This window comes from Nerophis ophidion, linkage group LG03 (genome assembly GCF_033978795.1).
Source record: "Nerophis ophidion isolate RoL-2023_Sa linkage group LG03, RoL_Noph_v1.0, whole genome shotgun sequence".
NCBI classification, from domain to species: Eukaryota; Metazoa; Chordata; class Actinopteri; order Syngnathiformes; family Syngnathidae; genus Nerophis; species Nerophis ophidion.
Window position 1 is genome coordinate 6,512,078 of NC_084613.1, and position 27,774 is coordinate 6,539,851.

Genomic DNA, 27,774 nt, shown 5'->3' on the forward strand with positions numbered 1-27,774 from the left:
TGCTTTGATTAAATCCAGACCACATGGAGTGCCCGGAACTTAAAATGCACGGACATAGTTTCTGCAATAGAGCGTACATGAGAGCGGTGGCGTGATATGTGTGTGGTGGCGAACAGCTGCTGGGGTTTTTTTAATACATTTTTTTATTCATAAACACATGTTACAAATGCAATTTGAATACTGTTGATGTACATTTATTAGAAAACAAATGAAGGTTGTGGCAAACAAAAATATGTTGATTCCCACTATTTTCCCATTTCCCTATTTTTATTAAATGGTTTTATACAAATGTTCGATCGATCGAACAAACAGATTTTTGCAATAAATTCCATCCATCCATTATCTTCCGCTTATCCGAGGTCGGGTCGCGGGGGCAACAGCCTAAGCAGGGAAATAAATAATTGAATTATTTATTGCTCAATTTTAGGTTTTGTTTTATTTTGGTAGCTGGTTGCATCAGCTCTGTGCTGCGTGGATGTCTTTTATGGCCTTTGGTTTCTTTGATGTCTTGATGCTTGTGGCCTTTTTGTATCTGTGGGGTCAAAAAATACAACCTGCATTATGTCCAGTCTTTAGGAGGTCATAACATGATGCGGCTTTGAACTTGTCACCTTTCCGATAGGGCTGCTATGAAGTATGAACCATCATTTTGATAGTCAACCACTTCTTAACGATTAGTCAGATTTTAAAGCCTTGTCATGTCCGTGTGATCATGTTTTGTTTTAGTCATGTTCGGTTTTGTTTTTGGACACTCAGTTCCTGTTTTTGCACTTCCTTGTTTGTTTTGTTTCCATGACTACCCATTAGTTTTCACCTGTCCTTATGTCACGCACCTGTCGCACACCTGTCACTAATCACCACAGCATTATTTAAACCTGTAATTTCCAGGTAAGTGAAGTGAAGTGAATTATATTTATATAGCGTTCCAGTGGAAATGGCAATCATTTCCCCATTTCATGGCCGACGTGGTCTCACAAGATGTAGTTTCTCTTTAAATATCCCTCTTGAAAATGGCCTTGCAAATATATATATCTGCCATCTAATCAACGTTTTGTTCTCCTACTTTGTGGGTTAAAAAAGTGATTTTTCTGGCTACCCCGCAACAATTCCTGCTTCAGGAAATTGCAACTTGTGAATTGTCAATTATATTTATATAGCGCTTTTTCTCTAGTGACTCAAAGCGCTTTACATAGTGAAACCCAATATCTAAGTTACATTTAAACCAGTGTGGGTGGCACTGGGAGCAGGTGGGTAAAGTGTCTTGCCCAAGGACACAACGGCAGTGACTAGGATGGCGGAAGCGGGAATCGAACCTGCAACCCTCAAGTTGCTGGCACGGCCACTCTACCAACCGAGCTATGCCAGGCAGTCAGGCTGGCGACTTTACCTTTACCCACGTCATGCCGTGTGCTACCTCTACTTCATGCCATGCCCTGCCTGTCACTCATACCGTCCTTAGTTTCCCTCCTGCCCATGCCACGTAAGTTTTTGGTTTTTATGTCACAGTTATTGAGTTTTTCCCTTTTGCCCATAGTTCTGCCTTTGTGCTACTTTTTGTTTTCATTAGTCAATGTTGTCTGTCTATCTGTGTTGGCCCTGCGATGAGGCGGCGACTTGTCCAGGGTGTACTCCGCCTTCCGCCCGATTGTAGCTGAGAGAGGCGCCAGCGCCCCCAAAAGGGAATAAGCTGTAGAAAATGGATGGATGGATAGTCACGTTTGTTCTCCGCCATTGTGCGCGCCTTTTGTTTTGCTTCCTTTCTTGTAGTTTGTTAGTGTTAAAATAAAATATGTACTTGCATTCACGTCTTCTTTGCCTTCCGGAAAAACAAACCCCATAGTCCACGTTTTGACAAGCCTGAATTTTTAATGGCTCTAGTTTTCCCATCGACTTCTAAATGCATCTTAAGTGCTTAAGAACTATTTCATTTAGTGTTTTTCAACCTTCTTCAGTCAAAGTACATTTTTTTTCCATTGAAAAAATCCGGCATGTGGTGTTTCAGTGTTATAACTTCACCTTTTATCTTGACTTTTTACACCAAAATGCGTCCATTCTCCCTTTTCTGTCCACACACCGTGTCTGCTTGTAAGTACTCTGTGTGTGTGCGCTGCCCAACATGCTCCTCTGCTCCTAAAACCAGTCACTGTTAGAATAATTTTATCTTAAGTTATCACAAAAACTTTGTGTTGAAATGAGCAAAAGCTGTCTTTGAACCCACCAAGAAGAAAAGTCCACTGTGTAGGGGGGGAAGCAACATGAAGGTGTTTGTTTCTTTCATGTATTGTAATCAACAGAAAGATATTGGCATTACCATGAATTGATTAACGTGGACCCCGACCTAAACAAGTTGAAAAATGTGTTCGGGTGTTACCATTTAGTGGTCAATTGTACGGAATATGTACTGTATTGTGCAATCTACTAATAAAAGTTTCAATCAATCAGTCGTGACCCAAGAACTACAAAGCGGAGAGGAAGCAGGGCCCGACTCCCCTCCAGGCACCGCTTTTTTAAAACTGTTTTACAAACTTCTTTCTTGAACTCTTTTACGATCTCTTTTTTTTAACCGACCTTTTTCTTTTGAACTGTTTAGTAATCAAAGGCGATGGTTGTTTACGACCTCGTCCCCTTTGGAAGCAGCTGTTGCCATGTGGTCAGGGAAGGTCTACATAAAAGGAGGCGTGCAATCTTTTGGCAGAGTGTGATGACACCGTGCAAGGGTACAGATGTCCAGGTTTTTCCTCACTGAGCCAAATTGAATTCTGTCTCTGTTTGATTCTTTTGGTTCTCGTCCCGTTTAATAAATGTCATCAGAGTTTGAACATGACAGTCATGCCCGTTGAAAATAAATAACTGAATAAATGGGGAACTGGTACTTTTCAGTATAGTACTGTTTTTGATTCAAAAATCCGTACAACCCTAAAGAAAACCAATACATTTGGACATAAATGCTATTTTCCTGTTTAAGTCAGGGGTCTTTGATCACTCTGATGTGGTCTTTGATCACTCTGATGTGGTCTTTGATCACTCTGATGTGGTCTTTGATCACTCTGATGTCGTTCAGCTGCATGCTTGCCGATTTTTCCGGGAGGTTTCCGTATTTCAGTTTCATCATTCGGGGTACACTTTCTCCGTTTTTCACCCGGACAAAACAAAACATGTCGTCGCGCCAGCTTTTGCACCATGCTATCTGCGTGCCGGCCGGTCACGTAAGTGACTGCAAGGCATACTTGCTCACCAGCCATACAGATTACACCGAGGGTTGTAATATAAACAACTTTAACACTTACTAACATGCGCCACACTGTGAACCCACACCAAACAACACATTTTGGCAGAACATCCGCACTGTAACACAACATAAACACAACAGAACAAATACCCAGAATCCCATGCATCCCTAACTTTTCCGGGCTACATAATACACCCCTGCTACCACCAAACTCCGCCTCAAGGCAAGTGTTGCCGGAAAGTAGCGCTCATTATTTGAGGACACCAAGGCAATCATTGTTTTATTTCCAGGCAGGATGTAGTGTATATGAGTGTGTAAAGATGCCACCTGATGGCCATAAAATGTAACTGACTTTTTTGTCAATTTAGATAAAAATAGTGTTCATGTATGAGATCTAGATCAGGGGTGCCCATTACTTCGATCGCGAGCTACCAGTCGACCGCGGGGGGTGTGTCAGTCGATCTCCAGCCAGGCTTTTAAAAAAAATAGACCTAAAAAATTAGTGATCATCAATCTTCACCAAGACGTCACTTAAATGACATTCACGGTACCGGAGGGTCTTGTGAGATGACGCTGGCTGCTGCAAGATCATTATTATGAAAATATGACCGAGAGGAAGGCGAGAAACACTTTTTATTTCAACAGACTTTCGCGCCGTCCCTTCCGTCAAAACTCTAAAGGCCGACTGCACATTTCCTATCTTCACAATAAAAGCCCTGCTTCATGCTGCCTGCGCTAACTAAATAAGAGTCTCGGAAAGCTGGCGTGCACAAGTGATGTGCACGCCAGTTTTCTGAGGGATCGCTTGTGCATGCCAGTTTTCCAAGACTTTGTATTTAGTTAGCGCAGGCAGCATGAAGCAGGGCTTTTATTGTGAAGATAGGAAATGTGCAGTCGGCCTTTAGAGTTTTGACGGTGCGAGAGTCTGTTGAAATAAAAAGTGTTTCTCGCCTTCCTCTCGGTCATATTTTCATAATAATGATCTTGCAGCAGCCAGCGTCATCTCACAAGACCCTCCGGTACCGTGAATGTCATTTAAGTGACGTCTTGGTGAAGATTGATGATCACTCATTTTTAGGTCTATTTTTTTTAAAAGCCTGGCTCGAGATCGACTGACACACCCCCCGCGGTCGACTGGTAACTCGCGATCGACGTAACGGGCACCCCTGGTGTATGCGATATTGTAATTTGTTCCGTAAGTAAGCAGTTACGCGCATGGCAGGACCTAGCAACTACCACATAACCGCGTAGATACAACGGAAAAACCTAGTATCTCAAGGGACCAATCGGAGCTTCTTTGTCAGTCGCCTTATTGTCTTTAATGAGACATTTGCACGAATGTGGGCCGAGGGTCAAGCTGATTATGTGATATTATGGCACGGGGGGATATTTGGAAGATTGGCCCAGGACGTTGCAAGCACCTTCATTAAATATATTTGTTGCGATCCGTGACCTGGATCTTCAAATATTATTGTTTGTTTTTCCATCTTTGTTCTCATTCTCCGTTTGATCCGTTTATTTCCCGTTTAGTCCATCACCATGGTTACTTATTAGTTTCAGCTGTAACTCCCGGTTCCTGCACACCTGTTCTCTGCTAATCACCTTCCCTTCATAAGCCAGCCTCTTCTGTTTATTCCTTCTGGGACTCTAGTTGGTTTTCACGCAACGTAACGTCAGGTATGCTTTTCTCGCTAGCTCATTAGCTCAGCCACCTAGTCATCTTTAGCTCACATGCTAATCAACTTTGTTTTTACTTTTTACGCCTTCACGCCAAGTCTTAGTTCTTTATTTTTCCTAGCGCTCACGCTAGCGTCTTTTGTTTCCCTTTTTATTAGCTCCAGTGTTTTTGTTCAGAGCTCACCTTTTTTGTTAATACATTTGTTAGATCCTACCTTTTGTTGTGTTGCGCGCTAGCGCCCCCTAGGAAGGAAAGAAAAACAAACTGCTTGTAACTTCCGTTAGGAATGTTGTACAGACATGAAACAAAAACTGTCACGTAGGTCTAACTTAGACCTACATTTCATAATTCTACCTTCTAGGGCAAAAATCAACAGGAAGTTGGAAAAAAAAAACCCCTTCAAAACAAAATTTTTGCAAAAAATTCCATTTTTGCCTCTTTGAGCTGAAATTTGACCCACTTAAAATGCTTCAAAACTCACCAAACTTGGCACACACATCAGGACTGGCAAAAATTGCGATTTAATGAAAAAAAAAAAAAAAAACTCAAAATTGCGCTCTAGCGCAATTTTTGATCAAAACACAGCAAAAACTGCTTCGAGGAAGAAAACACAGACAAAACTGCTTGTAACTTCCGGTGGGAATGCCGGAAAGACATGAAACAAAAACTTGTATGTAGGTCTCACTTAGACCTACATTTTAATTATCGACATCCTTCAGCAAAATTCAACAGGAAGTTAAAAATTACCCCTTCAAAATAAAAGTTTTGTAAACACCCGTCACCTTTTTTCAAAAGTTATCTCCTCTGAGCTCGTTTGTCGTTTCGGCTTCAAACTCGCACAGGAGAGAGATTGAACCCTTCTGATTAAAAGTATTGAACAGAGTTTTGATTACTGCTCCGGTTTTGATTTTACAAGCCTTCAAAGAACCCCTGCGCAAAGTTACCTAAAAAATTTAATTTTTGCCTCTTTGAGCTGTAATTTGACCCCTTTAAAATGCTTCAAAGTGCAAGTTAAAGCTCTACTATACAAAGCGAAAGCAATTTATCAACAACATCCAGAAACGCCGATCTGTAATTTGACCCCCTTACCATGCTTTAAAACTCACCAAATTTTGCACACACATCAGGACTGGCGAAAATTGCCATCTAATAAAAAAACAAACCCTAAAAATCAAAATTGCGCTCTAGCGCCCCCTAGGAAAAAACCCAGACAAAACTGCATGTAACTTCTGTTAGAAATGTCGTATAGACATGAAATAAAAACCTCTATGTTGGTCTGACTCAGACCAGGGCTTGAGTAGCGGCGGCAGCAGCCAAAGGCGGATCCGACCAACGCTGCTTGCAGCTTTAATTCTGTTTATTGTTACATCCCTCGTTCTTTAACATGTAAAAAGTCAACGCCATGTTTTTGCTTCCGATGCTGGTCAATTTTTTTAGGGCATGACGGCGAATGACGAGGGCGGTTGCCTTGCTTAAATTCCAGCTTAGCTTTACAACTTTTTTTTTGTCGTCACACAGAAGTCACTACTTCCTCCCGGGCCTTCGATGATATTTTGGGAAATTTTTGCAAAGATTGCCAAACTGTTGTGATTTCCCCCACTTGTGTGATTTATAACAGGCACATTTTGTTGAAGATTAAGCAAGTAATAATCAAACACTGAGCAAATATCCTCTAAGCATCTTAGCAACACAAAGATTAGCATGACTAGAAAATAGTCCTGATCCAGCCATGACAAAGTGCACCTGCATTCCAAAAGAAATAGTCATAGGTGAGTATTTTGTCATTAATAACTAGTCTCAAAATTGCATCTTTTTCAACTGAAATATCTCAGATAAGGCTGATATTTGCTTATTTTTTCTCTGATGAGATCATTCTTCTCACTAAGCAGATTTTATGTTAGTCTTTTACTTGTTAGGGACCGACGTCCCTTTGGGACTGAGGACCCTATTAAATTTCTAAGGTTTTATTATTATTCTTTATTACTATTCCGCCGCCTCTTTGAGCTGTAATTTGAGCCCCTTAACATGCTTCAAAACTCACCAACACACATCAGGACTGGCGAAAATTGCGATCTAATAAAAAAACCAAACCTCAAAATTGCGCTCTAGCGCCCCCGAGGAAGAAAACCGCGTCAAAAAATTGCGTCACACGCCACTATTCGGCCTTGTTTTTAACTCATTCCACCGAAGGCCGAATGGGGCTTTTTTTGCCATATTCGGCCGAATATATTCGGTTACCGATTAATCGGTGCATCCCTAATATATATATATTTGTGTATATATGTATGTATATAAATATATGTATATATGTATGTATAAATATATATTTGTGTTTATATATGTGCATATAAATGTATACATGTATGTATATATGTATGTAAATATATGTATATATAAATATATATTTGTGTTTATATATGTGCGTATACATGTATGTATGTATGTAAATATATGTATGTATGTGTATATTTGTATGTATACTAGTATGTATATATATATATATGTATATATATAAGTGTGTGTATATATGTGTATATATATACACATACATACATATATATATATGTATGTATGTGTGTATATATATATATACACACACTTATATATAAACATATATACACATACTAGTGTGTGTATGTCCATTCATCCATCCATTTTCTACCGCTTATTCCCTTTTGGGGTGGTGGGGGGCGCCGGCGCCTATCTCAGCTACAATCGGGCAGAAGGCGGGGTACACCCTGGACAAGTCGCCACCTCATCGCAGGGCCAACACAGATAGACAGACAACATTCACACTCACATTCACACACTAGGGCCAATTTAGTGTTGCCAATCAACCTATCCCCAGGTGCATGTCTTTGGAAGTGGGAGGAAGCCGGAGTACCTGGAGGGAACCCACGCATTCACGGGGAGAACATGCAAACTCCACACAGAAAGATCCTGAGCCTGGACTTGAACCCAGGAACTTCGTATTGTGAGGCAGATGCACTAACCCCTCTGCCACCGTGAAGCCCCCGAAGTGTGTGTGTATATATATATATATATATATATATATATATATATATATATATATATATATATATATATATATATTCCTTTCGCACTAATTGACTGAAAGAGCACACATTTGGCGCGATGATGTCATGTTATATCATTATGTCAACATACTGGCACTAGCATTTATTTAATCCAAGAATATTTTTCAACATATAATTTGACTTCTTTTGAAAAGTCTTGACAAGCTAAATGTTGTTGTTCTAGATCATTTTGCTTAGTTCAAATAAAATGTCCCTAACTTTTGTATTTTTTTTGGTTTTTGTATTTTGAACACTGACTTTTCGCAGTGTATTCTCTTCTTTTACTACGTTGTGGCGACGGTTTAAAGGTGGTTTCCGGGTTAAGGGTGAATGCACAATGCTAAGAAAGAATGTGGCTGCTAATCTTGATGCCGCAATCAACTTTTGGCAGAAGGACTTTTGGAGCCCTGCCTCATCAACAACTTATCTCCACATTGGGACATGAGCCCATATCAGCAGACAACAACTAGACGTGTCAGCAGCCGTCCGTGTTGGAGTCCTTCATCTTTGACATGAAAAACAAAGGACGTTGGCCAGACTTTAACGTGCGGGATGACAGTTGGGGAACACGGAATGCTAACAACACGGCTAATGGCCGCTGCTATATGTGCTGTGACCCTGAAATTGACCCCAGGTTTTTTGCAGAACACCTGCCTGCGGTTTCAGCCCATTAAATAAAACCCACTTCTAAGTAAAATGACCCAGGATGTGACAATGTTTTTCCACTTTGTGGTCTCGTTTTATATAGCAATGATGTTATGAGGATCCTCCTGGCTAGAAGTGAGTACTGTAATCTGGCGTACGGTGCAATGGAATCCATCTATATTGAGTAAAGCGAGTGTAAAGCTGACTGACGATCGTAAACTACTTTTTTCCTACGCTTTGAACCCTGCGACTTATGAAGAAGTGCGGCTAATTTATAGATTTTTCTTTGCAAACGGCCATAATGCAAATAGTTTTAGAGACATTTAATATGTGTTATTGTTTGTGCTATGGCTATATAACGAGTTTGCTCACTGCACGTATACGGTGTTTCTTTCCTTTACTGCTTTCAACCGAAAGTACCCTTCCGTCTAATAGCCATTTATAGCGTTTCTACGGGTATATATTCTTCATTTCACTTAAAATCCTTTCAATTTCTCAAAAATCAACAGTGCGCCTTATAACCTATTGTACGGGATAATTCTGGTTGTGCTTACCGACCTCGAAGCTGTTTTATTTGGTACATGGTGTAATGGGTAATGATAAGTGTGACCAGTAGATGGCAGTCACACATAAGCGATACGCCTAGACTACAATATGATGGCAGTCACACATGACGGATAGGTGTGGACTACAATATGATGGCAGTCACACATAAGAGATAGGTGTGGACTACAATATGATGGCAGTCACACATAAGAGATAGATGTGGACTGCAATATGATGGCAGTCACACATAAGAGATAGGTGTAGACTACAATATGATGGCAGTCACACATAAGAGATAGGTGTAGACTACAATATGATGGCAGTCACACATAAGAGATAAGTGTAAACTGCAATAGGATGGCAGTCACACATAAGAGATAGGTGTAGACTACAATATGATGGCAGTCCCACATAAGAGATATGTGTAGACTGCTATATGATGGCAGTCAAACATAAGAGATACTTGTAAACTGCAATATGATGGCAGTCACACATAAGAGATAGGTGTAGACTACAATATGATGGCAGTCACACATAAGAGATATGTGTAGATTGTAATATGATGGCAGTCACACATAAGAGATAGGTGTAGACTACAATACGATGGCAGTCACACATAAGAGATACTTGTAGACTGCAATATGATGGCTTTCACACATAAGAGATGGGTGAAGACTGCAATATGATGGCAGTCACACATAAGAGATACGTGTAGATTGTAATATGATGGCAGTCACACATAAGAGATAGGTGTAGACTACAATACGATGGCAGTCACACATAAGAGATACTTGTAGACTGCAATATGATGGCTTTCACACATAAGAGATAAGTGTAAACTGCAATATGATGGCAGTCACACATAAGAGATAGGCGTAGACTACAATATGATGGCAGTCCCACATAAGAGATACGTTTAGACTACAATATGATGGCAGTCACACATAAGAGATACTTGTAGACTGCATTATAATGGCTTTCACACGTAAGAGATGGGTGTAGACTGCAATATGATGGCAGTCACACATAAGAGATAAGTGTAAACTGCTATATGATGGCAGTCACACATAAGAGATAATTGTAGGCTGCAATATGATGGAAGTCACACATAAGAGATAGGTGTAGACTACAATATGATGGCAGTCACACAAAAGAGATATGTGTAGACTGCAATATGATGGCAGTCACACATAAGAGATAGGTGTAGACTACAATATGATGGCAGTCACACATAAGAGATATGTGTAGATTGTAATATGATGGCAGTCACACATAAGAGATAGGTGTAGACTACAATACGATGGCAGTCACACATAAGAGATACTTGTAGACTGCAATATGATGGCTTTCACACATAAGAGATGGGTGTAGACTGCAATATGATGGCAGTCACACATAAGAGATACGTGTAGGCTGCAATATGATGGCAGTCACACAAGAGATACGTGCTGACTGCAATATGATGGTAGTCACACATAAGAGATACGTGTAGACTGCTACATGATGGGAGTCACACATAAGAGATAGATGTAGACTGCAATATGATGGCAGTCACACATAAGAAATACATGTAGATTGCAATATGATGGCAGTCACACATAAGAGATACGTGTAGACTGCAATATGACTCAAGTAAACAACACCCAACATTTTATATGTTCCATTGAAAATACAGAACATTACACATGTTGCTCAAAAATCCATCAAAATGTTTTAGTAGGACTTTGGTAAGCTATGAAGCCACACCGCTTGATGGATTGCTCTGTGCTTCAACATAGGAGTATTATTATGCTGTGTGTATAAGGTAAGACATATTATCTGCTGTTTTGTTTCGCAATATTATGCAAAAGCAACTTTTCTTACATTCTGGTACCTGCTGATCTGTATTTGGGATCTGCATAAGTCCTGAAAAATTGCGCACGTCCGTCTTTGTAGTCTATGCCGACCCCATAGTGGATAATCATCTTTTTCTCTATCTTCTTGTTATGAGACATTCATCCTCCACTGTTGCCATTTCTAATATAAAGTAGTATAAAGTTCTTACTTATGTCTGTCAGTAAACTCCCCATGAAAGCACTAAAACATACCGGTATAGTGACTTGACATTATTCACCCAAGGAACTTTAGTCATTAGAGAGTTCCGGTTACGGGACACATTTCGGGCGTTGTTGTTGCCACGGATGAGGAGATGCTGCTCCGTTATTGATTGACGTCTGAATGTCATTGAAACAGTTAGCGCCATCTTTTGACACTTCTTCCACTCCCGTCCTTGCACGCTACACCGCTACAACAAGGAGAAGAGGCTGTCCAAGAGGAGGCACGTAAAAAAGACGGTGAATCCTCAAGAGACTGTCAGAAAGTGAGTTGAAGATTATGTGTAAAACATTCATGCAACATTTTGAGCAAAGAAGCACCATTACATGTTATGTAGACCACAAGGAAGTCTTATACATTTAGAAAATAATCATAATAATATGACTCCTTTAATGCGGTGCGCCTTTTGTTTGAAAACAGACCTGAATATACCCACTCATCAGGGGTGCGCTTTATGGTCCAGAAACTACTTTTCAATGTGTTTTGCATGGTCATGCCTGGAAGCAGTTGGATAAAAGATGGATGAGGATACATACGTGTGTGCATTGCTGTTTCTTGCCAGCTGTTTACTTTGATATATCTGTCAAGTACGCCTCTTTCATCCTGCATAAAAAGATGTCCATGTTTTTTAGGTAGCCTGCAGAAAACACACCACATGTTCAGCCCCCTGCTGGAAATGGACAACTATTGTCCCTGTGTTGCCAGGCAACCGTGTGCTGCTGCGTGACCTTGTAATCTTTTGTGTGAAGACACACACACACACACACACACACACACCATTTCCATTTAAAGGTGACTCATAGATTTCCCTTGTCTCTTCTCATCAAAAATCTTGTATTTCCGTCATAATCCTTTTTTTCCATTCCTATTGCTGAGACCTTTTGATTTTTTTTTTTTTTTTTTAAATAGAAAAAAATGTCAGGAATCAAATTCAATTATGAAAATCCTTATTCAAACACAGACTTAATAGTTTTTTTTTTTAAATAAAAGGAATTATCCAGAACGTTGGACAATGGCACTGAAGATACTGTGCTTAGATTGGTGGTGGTGGGGGGCGTGGTCTATATGACATCATCACATTATATGCTATGATGCATATATTTTTTAATGAAAGCCATTAAAAATGTACCGTATGAGGTATATAGTATGCGCCTGACTAGAATTACTGCCGGGTCAAACTCGTTTTGCCGAATAATTAGTGAAGTGAAGTGAATTATATTTATATAGCGCTTTTCTCTAGTGACTCAAAGCGCTTTACATAGTGAAACCCAATATCTTTTTTCCTTGCCCTTATGTGGGCCTACCGAGGATGTCGTAGTGGTTTGTGCAGCCCTTTGAGACACTAGTGATTTTGGGCTATATAAGTAAACATTGATTGATTGATTGATGATATCTAAGTTACATTTAAACCAGTGTGGGTGGCACTGGGAGCAGGTGGGTAAAGTGCCTTGCCCAAGGACACAGCGGCAGTGACTAGAATGGCGGAAGCGGGAATCGAACCTGCAACCCTCAAGTTGCTGGCACGGCCACTCTACCAACCGAGCTATGCCGCGCATGCGGATCAACGCCGGGTCAAACTCGTTTCGCAAAATATTATTTTTATTAGCGCATGTCTAGAATTTCCGCCGAGTCAAACTCGTTTCGCAAAATAATTAGCATATCCTTAGGATTTCCGCCGGGTGAAACTATTCAGTAGGATTTAAGCTCAAAGCTATTGAATATGCTAAAAAGAACAGTAAGCAGCTATGTTTTATTAATATACCGTAGCTGCGTGTGTCAAATATGAGTCAATACATTTTTCAATGAACAAAAATGTGCCTTGGCTCCAAAAAGGTTCAAAAACACTCCACAAGACGCTCGGCTTCAACACTATGCAATGCATTGTGAAAGTGCTTGATTTGATATGCGACGCGGCCCGCTTTTTAAATGTTAACATCGCCGACAATCACCGTCGTTTAATCGCGGCAGCCAAAACCCGCGATTGCGACGGGATTATTTGTGCAGCCCTACAACGGCAAGGACGACATGATTGATTCTCAATCTACTTTCCCACGTCTACCTCTCAACAGCACCCGCTGGCTTTTCATCAGCATGTCCAGTACATGGCAGGGGGGGGATGTTGCTTCAGGGAAATATAAGAGTTTTGCCTCCGCTGAGCACAGTGGGGGGTGTCAAACGGAATAATACAAATAAATCTCCCATACATTGAAATAGTGAAGGAATAACATAGTCTCTATTACGATAACAGAACCAGATTTGGGTTTTTGTTTGCTGAAACGTGGCCTCTGAAATGTCCTGCTTTTGTTTTATTTAGCTGCATGAGTAAAACTGGCTGGAGGTCACCATGACTAAAGTTGTATCTTCTGTCGGATGGAGTGAATTGTCCAGTTTAGGGTTGTACGGTATACCGGTACTAGTATAGTATCGCCGTACTCATGACTCAAAATTGGTACTATACTCTGTTTGCAAAGTACCGGTTTCCAATGTATTTTTTTACGAGCAGAGGAGCATGTTCGGCAGCGCACACATACAGAGTACTTACAAGCATACACAGTGTGTAGACAGAAAAGGGAGATTGGGCGCATTTTGGTGTAAAAAGTCAAGATAAAGGTGAAGTTATAACACTGAAAAAAACACAGGAAGAGCTGCTTAAGTGCAAATAAATTTAGTTTTTTACAAGTATCATTATCACTGGAGGAGGGGGAATATCTAAACATGCTTCATTACACACCGTAGGAGTATACATTAGCTCACCGCCGTCACAATGTAAACAAATGCCATGGGTGGATCTACACCTGACATCCACTGTAATGATACCAAGTACAAGAGCGTACCTAGTCGATACTACTATGATTACATTAATATTTTTTTAATTCATATTATGTTTATAAAGTCAGTAAATACATCCCTGGACACACGAGGACTTTGAATATGACCAATGTATGATCCTGTAACTACTTGGTATCGACATGATCCACACCTAAATGTGTGGTATCATCCAAAACTAATGTCAAGTATCAAAGAAGAGAAGAATAAGTGATTATTACATTTGAACAGAAGTGTAGATAGAACATGTTAAAACAGAAAATAAGCAGATATTAACAGTAAATGAACAAGTGAATTGATAGTCCATTTTTACAGTTTGTCCTTTATAAAATAAGGTGTATATTTGTTTGTTTACTTCCTACTAAAAGACAAGTTGTCTAGTATGTTCAACATTTTATTGAAGGACTAAATGACAATAATAAACACATGTTTCATGTACACTAACATTTGTTGTTACAATAAAGACAATAAAGACATTTTTGTGGTCACCTTGATTAAGAAAAGTATCTAAAAGTATTGAAATACATTTAGGTTCTGGTACCAAAATATTGGTATCGAGACAACCCTGGAGCCAAGACAAGCACTGTAAAAATGTATCATATTATTATATTATATTATAACATATTGTGTAATTTATCTACCTATTATTTTGTCTACATTGTGAGGGACAAACTGTAAAAAATGTATCATTAATCCACTTGTTCATTTACTGTTGATATCTGCTTATTTTCTGTTTGAACATGTTCTATCTACACTTCTGTTAAAATGTAATAATCACTTATTCTTCTCTTCTTTGATACTTGACATTAGTTTTGGGTGATACCACACTTTTAGGTATGGATCATGTCGATACCAAGTAGTTACAGGATCATACATTGGTCATATTCAAAGTCCTCATGTGTCCAGGGACGTATTTACTGACTTTATGAACATAATATGAATTTAAATTAAATAAAATATTTTGTGGCGATAACAAATATCGATGTAATCATAGTAGTATTGACTAAATACGCTCTTGTACTTGGTATCATTACAGTGGATGTCAGGTGTACATCCACCCATGGCATTTGTTTACATTGTGACGCCGGTGAGCTATTGTATCCTCCTATGCTGTGTAGTGAAGCATGTTTAGCTATTCCTCGTCCTCCAGTGATAATGGTACTTGTAAAAAAACATACACACTTTATTTGTACTTTTTTTGCATTCTTATTTGTAATAATTAGCTTGCTGCTAATGGGAGCAATGTATTTCAAAATTGCCAACTGTACTTCATTTACGTGGTCTAAAGATGGCGCCACAGCACAAAAAACAACACAGTTATATAGTCAGTGGCTGTTATTAATACTGTTGAATTTTGGCCATTTTTGCGATGAAAACCCCATAAACAAGTCGCGTCCTGTTTATGAGCCGCAGGATTCAAAGCGTTGGGAAAAAAGGTAGCGACTCATAGTTAGGAATTGACAGTATATACAAACCTTGTTTCGATATGATTTGGGAAATTGTGTTAGATGTAAATATAAACGGAATACAATGATTTGCAAATCATTTTCAACCCATATTCAGTTGAATATGCTACAAAGACAACATATTTGATGTTCAAACTCATAAACTTAATTTTTTTTGGCAAATAATAATTAACTTAGAATTTCATGGCTGCAACACGTGCCAAAGTAGTTGGGAAAGGGCATGTTCACCACGGTGTTACATCACCTTTTCTTTTAACGACACTAAATAAACGTTTGGGAACTGAGGAAACTAATTGTTGAAGCTTTGAAAGTGGAATTCTTTCCCATTCTTGTTTTATGTAGAGCTTCAGTCCTTCAACAGTCCGAGGTCTCCGCTCTCGTATTTTACGCTTCATAATGCGCCACACATTTTCCATGGGAGACAGGTCTGGACTGCAGGCGGGCCAGGAAAGTACTCGCACTCTTTTTTTTACGAAGCCACGCTGTTGTAACACTTGTCTTGCTGAAATAAGCAGGGGCGTCCATGATAACGTTGCTTGGATGACAACATATGTTGCTCCAAAACCTGTATGGACCTTTCAGCATTAATGGTGCCTTCACAGATGTGTAAGTTACCCATGCCTTGGGCACTAATACACCCCCATACCATCACACATGCTGGCTTTTCAACTTTGCGCCTATAACAATCCGAATGGTTATTTTCTTCTTTGTTCCGGAGGACACCACGTGCTCTGTTTCCATATATAATTTGAAATGTGGACTCGTCAAACCACAGAACACCTTTCCACTTTGCATAAGTCCATCTTAGGTGAGCCGGGGCTCAGCCAAGCCGGCGGCGTTTCAGGATGTTGTTGATAAATGGGTTTGGCTTTGCATAATAGAGTTTTAACTTGCACTTACAGATGTAGCGACCAATTGTAGTTACTGACAGTGGTTTTACGAAGTGTTCCTGAGCCCATGTGGTGATATCCTTTACACACTGGTGTCGGTTTTTGATGCAGTACCGCCTGAGGGGTCAAAAGTCCGTAATATCATCGCTTACGTGGATTGATTTCTCCAGATTCTCTGAACTTTTTGATGATTTCACGGGCCGTAGATGGTAAAATCCCTAAATTTCCTTGCAATAGCTCGTTGAGAAATGTTGTTCTAAAACTGTTCGACAATTTGCTTACAAAGTGGTGACCCTCACCCCATCCTTGTTTGTGAATGACTTAGCATTTCATGGAAGCTGCTTTTATACCCAATCATGGCACCCACCTGTTCCCAATTAGCCTGCACACCTGTGGGATGTTCCAAATAAGTGTTTGATGAGCATTCCTCAACTTTATCAGTATTTTATTGCCACCTTTCCCAACTTTTTTGTCACGTGTTGCTGGCATCAAATTCTAAAGTTAATTATTATTTGCAACAAAAAAAATGTTTATCAGTTAGGGAACCTATGGCTCTAGAGCCAGATGTGGCTCCTTTGATGACTGCATCTGGCTCTCGGATAAACCTGAGCTGACGTTGCTTAAAACGATAAGTAATGAATACTTCCACTTGTAATCAAAGTGTTAAAAATAATGTTAAAAATATAAAACATTCTCATGCATTTTTAATCCATCCGTTTTCTACCGCACCTGTTCAAGAAGTTGCGTTAATGGTAAGAAATGATTTATTTATTTTTGGTTAGTGTGGGGCTTGCCCTCCTGGGGGTTCTTCGGAGCACCAAGCACCGACATGAGAGCCTGTTTCAGGGTTACGATATTGTTTTATTCTTCAATAAGTCTCTCAGTTGCTTTCCAGCAATTGTATTTTTCTCTTTCGGTCTCACTCGCGCTCTGGCTCCAGCCCCAACCCTGTCTCTCCTCCTGGCTGCTGCTTATAACAGAGCGACAGCTGGGCCATCTACGCACCTGTCGCTGATTTCAAAGCCGGTACTGGCACATCCCAGTTCGCTGCAAGCCCGCAGGCCACGCCCCCTCCACAGTTAGCCTCAGACTAACAAAGTTATCACAAAGAATAAGAAACCTATTATACTCTAGAAATGTTGGTCTTACTTAAAAATGCACGTGTTTTGTTGTGTTCAGTGTTGAAAAATAATTATACGGCTCTTACGGAAATATATTTTAAAATATTTGGCTTTTTGGCTCTCTTAGCCAAAAAGGTTCCCGACCCCTGAGTTAGAACATCAATTATGTTGTCTTTGTAGCATATTCAACTAAATATGGGTTGAAAATGATTTACAAATCATTTTATTCCGTTTATATTTACATCAAACACAATTTTCCAACTCGTATGGAAACGGGGTTTGTACTTACAGCCTGTGTATAAAACTTTAATGAAGGGTTTTTTGAAATTGTTTTCGAGGTCTTTGAAGGCAACACGATGGACTCCTATTAGATTTACTTTTATCTCTACAATCTGGAAAAAAAGGGGGGTTTGTTGTCTCTAACAACGATAGGCAAAATGCCAAAAAAAAGAAAGAAACCTCAAGTCTTACTGCAACTAAATGTCACGCGAATGTAATCGTCACAGGTGTTGTATTTAATAAAAAAATAACAATATAAAGGTGGATGCAAGGAGGACTAGACTGAGCGTTGCCTGGGAAACGGGACCTTTAGAGTGGAACGTCCAGACATTTTCAGCCTCATGAATTACATTGATTTAGGGCACCTTTGGTTGAGCTCGGTTGGTAGAGCGGCCGTGCCAGCAACTTGAGGGTTGCAGGTTCGATTCCCGCTTCCGCCATCCTAGTCACTGCCGTTGTGTCCTTGGGCAAGACACTTTACCCACCTGCTCCCGGTGCCACCCACACTGGTTTAAATGTAACTTAGATATTGGGTGTCACTATGTAAAGCGCTTTGAGTCACTTGAGAAAAGTGCTATCTAAATATAATTCACTTCACTTCACTAAAGTACATTCACTATCCAGAATGGAATGACTATTAGTGTTTCACACAAAATTCAATCTCTATTCCAGGTGACACCATCATCTAATCTCCATAATTGGCCATTACGCATAAAAAGACAACTTGCCCGCATGTTAAATACAAAGCATGTTGCTCCTGCAAAAACTGCTATCAGACCGCTTCTATCAGTTCTCCCTTCCAAAGGCAAAACCCAGTAACTCAGTAATAATTTCGGAGTTACTAGGTGATATGCTTTACGTCAGTGTATGCGATATTGTCATTTTTTCCGTAAGTAAGCTGTTACGCGCCACATAACTGCGTAGATACAACAGAAAAACCTAGTATCTCTAGAAGTGAGTTACTAGGTTATGCTTTTGGACGGGAGCGTTAGCTCGGCTCCTCACGTGCGGGCGACGACAGAATTATCCTCGGGCAACTCCCCCTCCTGTTCTGCTCCGCGGGTGATCTCTTTATCCCACCGCTGCCAACATGAAGTGTTGTTGCATAAATAATACACTCGGTATTTAGGACTGGAACATGCTTTATTTCAGCCCGGTTGTTTACATAGCCAGCATAGGAGTAGTGGTGTTACATCCCCCCCCCCCCCCCCCCATCCCAGCACATATCACGTCACTCGTTGTCACTTCTTCTGCAGCCGAGTAGTCGCAAGAAGGATCACTAGCGCCCTCTACCACCAGGAAGCGGGAGTCATTTAATGACTCGTATTTGACACACGCAGCTACGGTATACTAATAAAACATAGATGCTTACTGTTCTTTTTAGCATATTCAATAGCTTGGACCTAAATCCTATTGAATAGCTCTTAATCTTCTTCCCTTTATGCGATTTCAAATTACCGGTATTGTTATCAGATTCCTCCATTTTGAAAATGATGACAGGGGAAGTGTCACTCGTGACGTGACGAGTTTGAGCCGGCGGTAATACTAAGCATGCGCTAATTATTTTGCGAAGCGAGTTTGACCCGGCAGTAATTCTAGGCAGGTGCATACTACATACCCAGCGGCAATTCAAGGAAATACGGTAGTTTTCTGTGTACTTTTAGTGTGGGGACAAGTGTCTTCAATATTGTCCACTTCCCGTGTCTCCATCCAAACACAGCAGTGCGCACTTAAACGCAGGGCGGAAAGTGAGGGAAAATGTGGTTGAAGGGGAACATTATCACAATTTCAAAAGGGTTAAAAACAATCAAAATCAGTTCCCAGTGGCTTGTTGTATTTTTTGAAGTTTTTTTCAAAATTTTACCGGTCCCGGAATATCCCTAAATAAAGCTTTAAAGTGCCTTATTTTCGCTATCTTCGAAACCACTGTCCATTTCCCTGTGACGTCATACAGTGCTGCCAATGTAAACAACATGGCGGTTACCACAGCAAGATATAGCGACATTAGCTCGGATTCAAACTCGGATTTCAGCGGCTTAAGCGATTCAACAGATTACGCGTGTATTGAAACAGATGGTTGGAGTATGGAGGCGCTATTGACGCTATTCGGCCATAGCGTGGGTGTACCTAATGAAGTGGCCCATAGCATGGCTGCCTTATTAGCATCGCCGGTAAAATGTGCGGACCAAACGATCAGGACTTTCGCATCTTGTGACACTGCAGCAACTTAAATCCGTCGATTGGTAAGTGTTTGTTTCGCATTAAATGTGGGTATCTAGTTTCAAATGTACATACAGCTAGCGTAAATAGCATGTTAGCATCGATTAGGGTAGCATGTTAGCATCGATTAGCTGGCAGTCGTGCCGTTACCAAATATGTCTGATTAGCACATAAGTCAACAACATCAACAAAACTCACCTTTGTGATTTCTTTGACTTTATCGTTGCAAATGCATCTGCAGGTTATCCATACATCTCTGTGCCATGTCTATCTTAGCATCGCCGGTCAAATGTGGAGACACTCTGGTACATTCGATGGGGGTCCGGCGGCAGACACTTTCTCATCTTCGGGCCAGTGGTGCAACTTGAATCCCTCCCTGTTAGTGTTGTTACACCCTCGACGAGGCATGATGTCTCCCAAGGTTCCAAAAAATAGTCGAAAAAACGGAAAATAACAGAGCTGAGACCAGGTGTTTGTAGTGTGAAAATGAAAATGGCGGGTGTGTTACCTCGGTGACGTCATCTCTAAAAGACCGATAAACAGAAAGGCGTTTAATTTGCCAAAATTCACCCGTTTAGAGTTCGGAAATCGGTTAAAAAAAATACATGGTCTTTTTTCTGCACCATCAAGGTATATATTGACGCTTACATAGGTTTGGTGATAATGTTCCCCTTTAAAGCAAGAACTTGGCTCTGTTTACTCTGAGGGTTAATCTCCCGGGCAAAGTCCGTGTCGTTAGTCCGCCATGATTATCAAGGCAAACGACGCCAGTGTGCATGCGCCTGACTTCCTGTTGCCTAAAATGCAGTTTTTCGGTAATTAAACAACAGACTTATTGTATTACTAACCGTTTAGAATTTTATCGCAAGTTATCATTATACCGTTTATTGTTACATCCTTCGTTCATTAAGAAGGTAAAAAAGTCAAAGGCGGTCACGGCGTGTTCTTGACGCAAATTTTGGTCAATTTTTTTAGGGCTTGACCGCAAATGACGAGGGCGGTCGCGGTTTTTCCCGAGCCCTGCATGTCCACTATCACCCACTCATCGGTTTTTTGTGGAGGAGGCCCTTCTAGCGGCGGGCCCTCGAGGACGCTCACAACGCTACATGGGCCGTTGTGGGAGTTGGAAAGCTGGAGAAAGAGAAATAGGGATTAAAAAAACCGATGAGTGGGTGATAGTGGACATGCAGGGCTCGGGAAAAACCGCGACCGCCCTCGTCATTTGCGGTCAAGCCCTAAAAAAATTGACCAAAATTTGCGTCAAGAACACGCCGTGACCGCCTTTGACTTTTTTACCTTCTTAATGAACGAAGGATGTAACAATAAACGGTATAATGATAACTTGCGATAAAATTCTAAACGGTTAGTAATACAATAAGTCTGTTGTTTAATTACCGAAAAACTGCATTTTAGGCAACAGGAAGTCAGGCGCATGCACACTGGCGTCGTTTGCCTTGATAATCATGGCGGACTAACGACACGGACTTTGCCCTGGAGATTAACCCTCAGAGTAAACAGAGCCAAGCTCTTGCTTTAAAGGGGAACATTATCACCAAACCTATGCCATCCATCCATCCATCATCTTCCGCTTATCCGAGGTCGGGTCCCGGGGGCAGCAGCCTATGCAGGGAAGCCCAGACTTCCCTATCTCCAGCCACTTCGTCTAGCTCTTCCCGGGGGATCCCGAGGCGTTCCCAGGCCAGCCGGGAGACATAGTCTTTCCAACGTGTCCTGGGTCTTCCCCGTGGCCTCCTACCAGCTGGACGTGCCCTAAACACATCCCTAGGGAGGCGTTCGGGTGGCATCCTGACCAGATGCCCGAACCACCTCATCTGGCTCCTCTCGATGTAAGCGTCAATATATACCTTGATGGTGCAGAAAAAAGACCATGCATTTTTTTAACCGATTTCCGAACTCTAAACGGGTGAATTTTGGCAAATTAAACGCCTTTCTGTTTATTGCTCTTTTAGAGATGACGTCACCGAGGTAACACACCCGCCATTTTCATTTTCACATTACAAAAACCTGGTCTCAGCTCTGTTATTTTTCGTTTTTTCGACTATTTTTTGGAACCTTGGAGACATCATAACAGGGAGGGATTCAAGTTGCACCACTGGCAAGAAGATGAGAAAGTGTCTGCCGCCAGACCCCCATTGAATGTACCAAAGTGTTTTTTTAATCCCTATTTCTCTTTCTCCAGCTTTCCAACTCCCACAACGGCCCATGTAGCGTTGTGAGCGTCCTCGAGGGCCCGCCGCTAGAAGGGCCTCCTCCACAAAAAACCTCAGCCCGGGACTCCCTTGCAGAGTCACGATGGGGGAAGTAGTCCATATGCACTTCACCACGGTGGACTACGTCATCTTTGCCTTGCTGCTGGTGGCCTCGGCCGGCATCGGCCTCTTTTACGCCTTCTCCGGCGGACGCCAACGCACCACTCAGGTGGGCCGGCGGCGGCGGGGGGAAAAAAAAGATGCAAGTCAGGTTTCAGTCCCATTATCGTTGACATCTTTTCCCCCCCAACAGGAGTTCCTGATGGCCGACCGCTCCATGAGCTGCCTTCCCGTGTCTTTGTCTCTGCTCGCCACCTTCCAGTCGGCCGTGGCGATTCTGGGCGCGCCGTCCGAAGTGTACACCTTCGGGACTCAGTACTGGTTCCTGGGCTGCTCCTACTTCTTGGGTCTACTCATCCCGGCGCACGTTTTTATACCGGTCTTCTACCGACTGCGGCTCTCCAGCGCCTATGAAGTAAGGATCAAAACAAAACGTATTTTTCCCCGACTATAAGGCGCACTTAAAATCCTTTCATTTTCTCAAAAATGGACAGTGCGCCTTAAACCAGGTGCGCCTAATGTATGTAATAATTCTGGTTGTGCTTACCGACCTCGAAGCTATTTTATTTGATACATGGTGTTATGATAAGTGTGACCAGTAGATGGCAGTCACACATAAGAGATACGCGTAGACTGCAATTTGATGCCGTTCACACATAAGAGATACGTGTAGGCTGCAATATGATGGCAGTCACACATAAGAGATACATGTAGACTGCAGTATGATGGCAGTCACACATAAGAGATACGTGTAGACTGCAGTATGATGGCAGTCACACATTTGAGATACGTGTAGACTGCAATATGATGGCAGTCACACTTAAGAGATACATGTAGACTGCAATATGATGGCAGTCACACATAAGAGATACGCGTAGACTGCAATATGATGGCAGTCACACATAAGAGATATGTGTAGACTGCAATATGATGGCAGTGACAAATAAGAGATACGTGTAGACTGCCATATGATGGCAGTCACACATAAACGATATGTGTAGACTGCAATATGATGGCAGTCACACATAAGAGATACGTGTAGACTTCAATACGACGGCAGTCACACATAAGAGATACGTGTAGACTGCAATATGATGGCAGTCACACATAAGAGATACGTGTAGACTGCAATATGACGGCAGTCACACATAAGAGATACATGTAGACTGCAATATGATGGCAGTCACACATAAGAGATACGTGTAGACTGCAATATGACGGCAGTCACACATAAGAGATACATGTAGACTGCAATATGATGGCAGTCACACATAAGAGATACGTGTAGACTGCAATATGATGGCAGTCACACATAAGAGATACGTGTAGACTGCAATATGATGGCAGTCACACATAAACGATACGTGTAGACTGCAATATGATGGCAGTCACACATAAGAGATACATGTAGACTGCAATATGATGGCAGTCACACATAAGAGATACATGTAGACTGCAATATGATGGCAGTCACACATAAGAGATACATGTAGACTGCAATATGATGGCAGTCACACATAAGAGATACATGTAGACTGCAATATGATGGCAGTCACACATAAGAGATACATGTAGACTGCAATATGATGGCAGTCACACATAAGAGATACGTGTAGACTGCAATATGATGGCAGTCACACATAAGAGATACGTGTAGACTGCAATATGATGGCAGTCACACATAAACGATACGTGTAGACTGCAATATGATGGCAGTCACACATAAACGATACGTGTAGACTGCAATATGATGGCAGTCACACATAAACGATACGTGTAGACTGCAATATGATGGCAGTCACACATAAGAGATACATGTAGACTGCAATATGATGGCAGTCACACATAAGAGATACATGTAGACTGCAATATGATGGCAGTCACACATAAGAGATACATGTAGACTGCAATATGATGGCAGTCACACATAAGAGATACGTGTAGACTGCAATATGATGGCAGTCACACATAAGAGATACGTGTAGACTGCAATATGATGGCAGTCACACATAAACGATACGTGTAGACTGCAATATGACGGCAGTCACACATAAGAGATACATGTAGACTGCAATATGATGGCAGTCACACATAAGAGATACGTGTAGACTGCAATATGACGGCAGTCACACATAAGAGATACATGTAGACTGCAATATGATGGCAGTCACACATAAGAGATACATGTAGACTGCAATATGATGACAGTCACTCATAAGAGATACATGTAGACTGCAATATGATGGCAGTCACACATTTGAGATACATGTAGACTGCAATATGATGGCAGTGACAAATAAGAGATACGTGTAGACTGCCATATGATGGCAGTCACACATAAACGATACGTGTAGACTGCAATATGATGGCAGTCACACATAAGAGATACATGTAGACTGCAATATGATGGCAGTCACACATAAGAGATACATGTAGACTGCAATATGATGGCAGTCACACATAAGAGATACGTGTAGACTGCAATATGATGGCAGTCACACATAAGAGGTACATGTAGACTGCAATATGACGGCAGTCACACATAAGAGATACGTGTAGACTGCAATATGATGGCAGTCACTCATAAGAGATACATGTAGACTGCAATATGATGGCAGTCACACATTTGAGATACATGTAGACTGCAATATGATGGCAGTGACAAATAAGAGATACGTGTAGACTGCCATATGATGGCAGTCACACATAAACGATACGTGTAGACTGCAATATGATGGCAGTCACACATAAGAGATACATGTAGACTGCAATATGATGGCAGTCACACATAAACGATACGTGTAGACTGCAATATGATGGCAGTCACACATAAGAGATACATGTAGACTGCAATATGATGGCAGTCACTCATTTGAGATACATGTAGACTGCAATATGATGGCAGTGACAAATAAGAGATACGTGTAGACTGCCATATGATGGCAGTCACACATAAACGATACGTGTAGACTGCAATATGATGGCAGTCACACATAAGAGATACATGTAGACTGCAATATGGCCACAAAAAATCTGGACTTTTCATGTCTGAGTAAGGTTGTAATCAACTAAAATTAGCAGGGGATAAATAGTTTCCATGACTGTATGATCTGATATCTTTCATGTTGACAACCAGGCAACCTTTTAGTTGTTTACAGCCACGTTGTTTATTGTAAAACCCGATTTATCCGTCATCAACTTTAGTGTCATGAACGTTCACGTCTTGTTTTCCTCCCCAACAGTATCTGGAGCTCCGCTTCAACAAGACAGTCCGCATATGTGGGACCATCACCTTCATCTTTCAGATGGTATGCACGCACTTTTTTTTTATCCTGTTTCAGTTCAATTGTCTTGTCAAATACTACTTGAAATATGAAGGCATTAAAAATATATTAAAATCAAATATAGGTTTAAATAGTTCAAAGTGGGGTTTTTTTGTTTTTTTTATTTTGGCGGGATGCGGTTTTAGTTGTTTTGTTTTAGTGTTAATCATTAGACCAGGTGTCACCAAAGCCCGTAAGGACCAGATGAGTCGCCCGCTGGCTTGTTCTAAAAATAGCTCAAATAGCAGCACTTACCAGTGAGCTGCCTCAATTTTTTAAAAATTGTATTCATTTACTAGCAATCTGGTCTCGCTTTGCTCGACATTTTTAATTCTAAGAGAGACAAAACTCAAATAGAATTTGAAAATCCAAGAAAATATTTTAAAGACTTGGTCTTCACTTGTTTGAATAAATTCATTTATTTTTTTACTTTGCTTCTTAAAACTTTCGGAAAGACAATTTTAGAGAAAAAAATACAACCTTAAAAATGATTTTAGGATTTTTAAACACTAGACCTTTTTACCTTTTAAATTTCTTTCCTCTTCTTTCCTGACAATTTAAATCAATTTCCAAGTAAATTAATTTTTTTATTGTAAAGAATAATAAATACATTTTAAATTAATTATTCATTTAAGCTTCTGTTTTTCGACAAAGAATATTTGTGTAAAAATTCTTCAAAATTATGATTAAAATTAAAAAAATCTAGAAAATCCTTACAATCAAATTTAAATCTTATTTCAAAGTCTTTTGAATTTCTTTTAAATATTTTTGTTATGGAAAATCTAGAAGAAATAATGATTTGTCTTTGTTAGAAATATAACCTGGTCCAATTTTTTATATATTCTAACAAAGTGCAGATTGGATTTTAACTTATTTAAAACATGTCATCAAAATTCTAAAATTAATCTTAACCAGAAAAAATTACCAATGATGTTCCATAAATTCTTTTTTTATTTTTTTTCAAAAAAAAATTCGAATTAGCTATTTTTTCTCTTAATTTTTTTCGTTTAAATTTAGAATTTTAAAGAGTCGAAATTGAAGATAAACTATGTTTCAAAATTTAATTGTCATTTTTTTTTGTGTTTTCTCCTCTTTTAAACCGTTCAATTAAGTGTTAATTTCATCATTTATTCTCGACAAAAAAACTTTCGTAAAAGGAAAAAAAATGTACGACGGAACGACAGACAGAAATACCCTTTTTTTTTTTTTATATATATATAGATTTATTTATTAAAGGTAAGTTGAGCAAATTGGCTATTTCTGGCAATTTATTTAAGTGTGTATCAAACTGGTAGCCCTTGGCATTAATCAGTACCCAAGAAGTAGCTCTTGGTTTCAAAAAGGTTGGTGACCCCTGACTTAGACAAAACACTTAACTTCATGCCCTAACATGTTTCCCCTGCACCTGTAGGTCATCTATATGGGCGTGGTCCTTTATGCTCCTGCTTTGGCCCTCAATGCAGGTGAGACACACCTGTCCTTTTTTCTTGCAGGTAATCACAGATGGAACTACAGTACACTTCTTCATAATAATGAATCAAAACATTTACCTTAACACTCTTATAGAAAACCTCAAAGTGGATCGTAGTTGGTTAGAATGGGTTTTGAACCGTGCGTTTCCCACCTAGGCCTTCAGCGATGTCCCACTTCAATGATGACCTCTCAAAATATCACAATTGATCTCACTATTGCTGGAGAAATAGTATACAGAAACATATTTACTGGGCATTGAAGAACATCAACAGTGTACAAAACGAGTTATTTTCTGGCGCATTTAAAAATCAGTAAACCTGCATCAGCGATTAAAACATTATGTGGTTCTGTCAAAATTAAAACTGCTCAAAGCATATTAAACGTGAAAGAATAAAGAAACAAAAAATTTTGAACTCACAATTTGTAGGACCCATTCCAGTGGTACCCCTCGTAGTCACTTGGTTCCAGTGGAAATGGCAATCATTTCCCCATTTCATGGCCGGCGTGGTCTCACAAGATCTAGTTTCTCTGTAAATATCCCTCTTGAAAATGGCCTTGCAAATATATATATCTGCCA

General features: G+C 40.4%; 1 protein-coding gene across 2 annotated transcripts in view; it reads left to right on the forward strand.

The window, feature by feature from the left end:
* LOC133549032 (sodium-dependent multivitamin transporter-like) overlaps positions 1 to 27,774 on the forward strand; it is an 80,332-nt gene that overhangs the window by 6,866 nt on the left and 45,692 nt on the right. The window contains exons 1-5 of one of the 2 annotated variants that reach the window (XM_061894101.1): positions 11,396 to 11,534; positions 22,272 to 22,510; positions 22,595 to 22,816; positions 25,644 to 25,709; positions 27,136 to 27,187. In XM_061894101.1, coding sequence (XP_061750085.1) covers positions 22,385 to 22,510; positions 22,595 to 22,816; positions 25,644 to 25,709; positions 27,136 to 27,187 — 466 coding nt within the window. In that variant the 5' untranslated portion in view covers positions 11,396 to 11,534; positions 22,272 to 22,384. Of the gene's footprint in view, positions 1 to 11,395; positions 11,535 to 22,271; positions 22,511 to 22,594; positions 22,817 to 25,643; positions 25,710 to 27,135; positions 27,188 to 27,774 lie in introns of those variants that run through there. The other variant, XM_061894102.1, reaches the window with a different exon arrangement.